Below are 1959 nucleotides of genomic sequence, written 5' to 3'. Positions count from 1 at the left end.
TAGTAGGAAATAGCTGGTTGTAGCTGGGTGCAGCAGGAATTAGGCGGGTGTAGCCGGGGTAGATTCAACAGGAACATCTTACCATGTCCTGATTACAGAGAGGTTAAATCAGATGTAAGCTCTATCCTGAAAGATAAAGTAGCAGCAGGTCAGACAGTAAAAACAAACCTGCTGCTGCTGCTGCAAACAGAAACTGAAACCATCAGCAGAGGCTCAAGAAGGTAAACAACGTGAAATAAAAGTAAACAAAGGTAAATAAATGTAAACAAAGTGAGGTAAAGGTAAAGTAAAAGTCATGCTGGATGCTCAGGAGGAGAAAACACAGATTCTAAACTAAAGAAGATCAAAGACAAACAATTCAGGAGAGCTGTTGTCCGGCTGTCTGCTTGTGGTAATGTTGTGTCTGCTTGCTGTGGCTTGTTTTGTGTCTTTGTAGTCATTTTGTGTCTCTTTGTGGTCGTTTTGTGTAGATTTGTGGTCATTTTGTGTCTCTTTGCAGTTGTTCTGTGTCTCCTAGTTGTTGTTTTCTGTCTCTTTGCAGTTGTTTTGTGTAGATTTGTGGTCGTTTTGTGTCTCTGCAGTCATTCTGTGAGTCTTTGTGCTCTCGTCTCTGCCTTCAGACGGAATCCTTCACAGTCTCACAGTTCGGATGAAGTCGCTGTTTACTGCTCAGGGTTTCTGTGGACTGGAGGTGTTGGACGGGAACATTCACAGGAGTTTATAGAAGCTCGGAGAGAAGCTGGAATGAGGAACTTGGACGGAGCTCAGCATCAGACTGAAGCAAACAGAGACTTTCTGCGCCACAGAAACACGATGAAGCAGCGCTGCCAGGCTGGGAAACACAAGCCAGACGTCCACAACTCTGCTTTACCTCAGATGAAAGTCACCCACAGACAGATTATGTAAGAGCTCATCCAGATCCAGAGAACTGACTCGACTACACTCAGATTGTTTTCTGCATCTTGAACCTGTATCTCCTTCCTTTATAGGGTTTCTAATATTTCGTCAGTATCTTCATAGTCAACTTGCATCTCATACTTAGTTTTGTGTCTTTGTAGTCAGTTTGCATCTCTGTTTGGTCGGTTTGTGTCTCTTTGTAGTCGGCTTGCGTCTCAGGTTTCTCTGCTGTGCCTGTGTTTAGCTCCTTTATATCGTTTTAATGCTCCCTTCATGGTTCTAGATGTCAGATCTGCTGTTAAACGCGATCACGGCTCCTCTGTTTACTGTCATTACATTAAACTCTGTGCTGCAGGGGAACCATTATCTAATTATGACCACATCACCCGACAACACTGGTGAGACAAAGATCTGCACACTTCCAGACTCTAGATTCAATTTTTCTTTCCACCTGAAAACACTCGCTGCTTCAGAAGAGAATTAAATTAGTCATTTAGGGCCTAAAAGAACACAGACTCTTCTCCTGACTGGTGCAGGATTTGTAGCTTTGCACATAAAACTCTGTTTGGTTGGATGTTTGCTCATGTGGTAAATCTCCAGAACGACACAAATCATGTCTGCAGCTTGTGCTGTGAAGCTCAGTTAAAGCTATAGTGGAAGTGTAGCTGTTGGAGAACAGACGCTGACATGTTTCCAGAAGTGAATTTCAGGTTTTGGAATTTCATCCTGGAAAAACACCCAAATTCAGTCGATACAGAGAAGAAGTGAAAGCACAACTTCCAGGTGCAGCAGTAACAAACCTCACACAACATCTGTACCTACAACAGACCTCAGTAGGTTGTTCTACTCACCTCATGTACTTAAATAAAAACAATGTTTTGAACAAGAAGCTGCGACTAAACCAGGACACAAAAAAACAAAAAAAACCTGTTTTCCTCTGCAGGAATGTTGAGGTTGTTTATAGTTTAGGCTGAACCTTTGAGAGTGTTCCAACCACTAGAACCGTCCCTTTAGAACCTCTGAACTACAGACGGACGACAACCAACTACAAAGAAACACAAA

The 1959-nt window shown here is 42.7% G+C and overlaps 1 protein-coding gene across 2 annotated transcripts in view; it reads right to left on the bottom strand.

Moving 5' to 3' along the window:
• Nucleotides 1-1959, bottom strand: part of si:ch73-366l1.5 (FILIA-N KH-like domain-containing protein) — a 22885-nt gene that overhangs the window by 3648 nt on the left and 17278 nt on the right. Inside the window, exon 4 of one of the 2 annotated variants that reach the window (XM_008300943.1) lies at nt 83-126. The exons of the other annotated variant lie outside the window; for it this stretch is intronic. Within the exon in view, the coding sequence (XP_008299165.1) occupies nt 93-126 (34 nt within the window). The 3' untranslated portion in view covers nt 83-92. The remainder of the gene's footprint in view (nt 1-82; nt 127-1959) is intronic. 2 annotated transcript variants of the gene reach the window in all.

This window comes from Stegastes partitus, unplaced genomic scaffold, assembly GCF_000690725.1.
Source record: "Stegastes partitus isolate 25-593 unplaced genomic scaffold, Stegastes_partitus-1.0.2 Scaffold1611, whole genome shotgun sequence".
NCBI lineage: Eukaryota > Metazoa > Chordata > Actinopteri > Pomacentridae > Stegastes > Stegastes partitus.
This window is presented reverse-complemented; position numbering and strand designations above follow the sequence as displayed.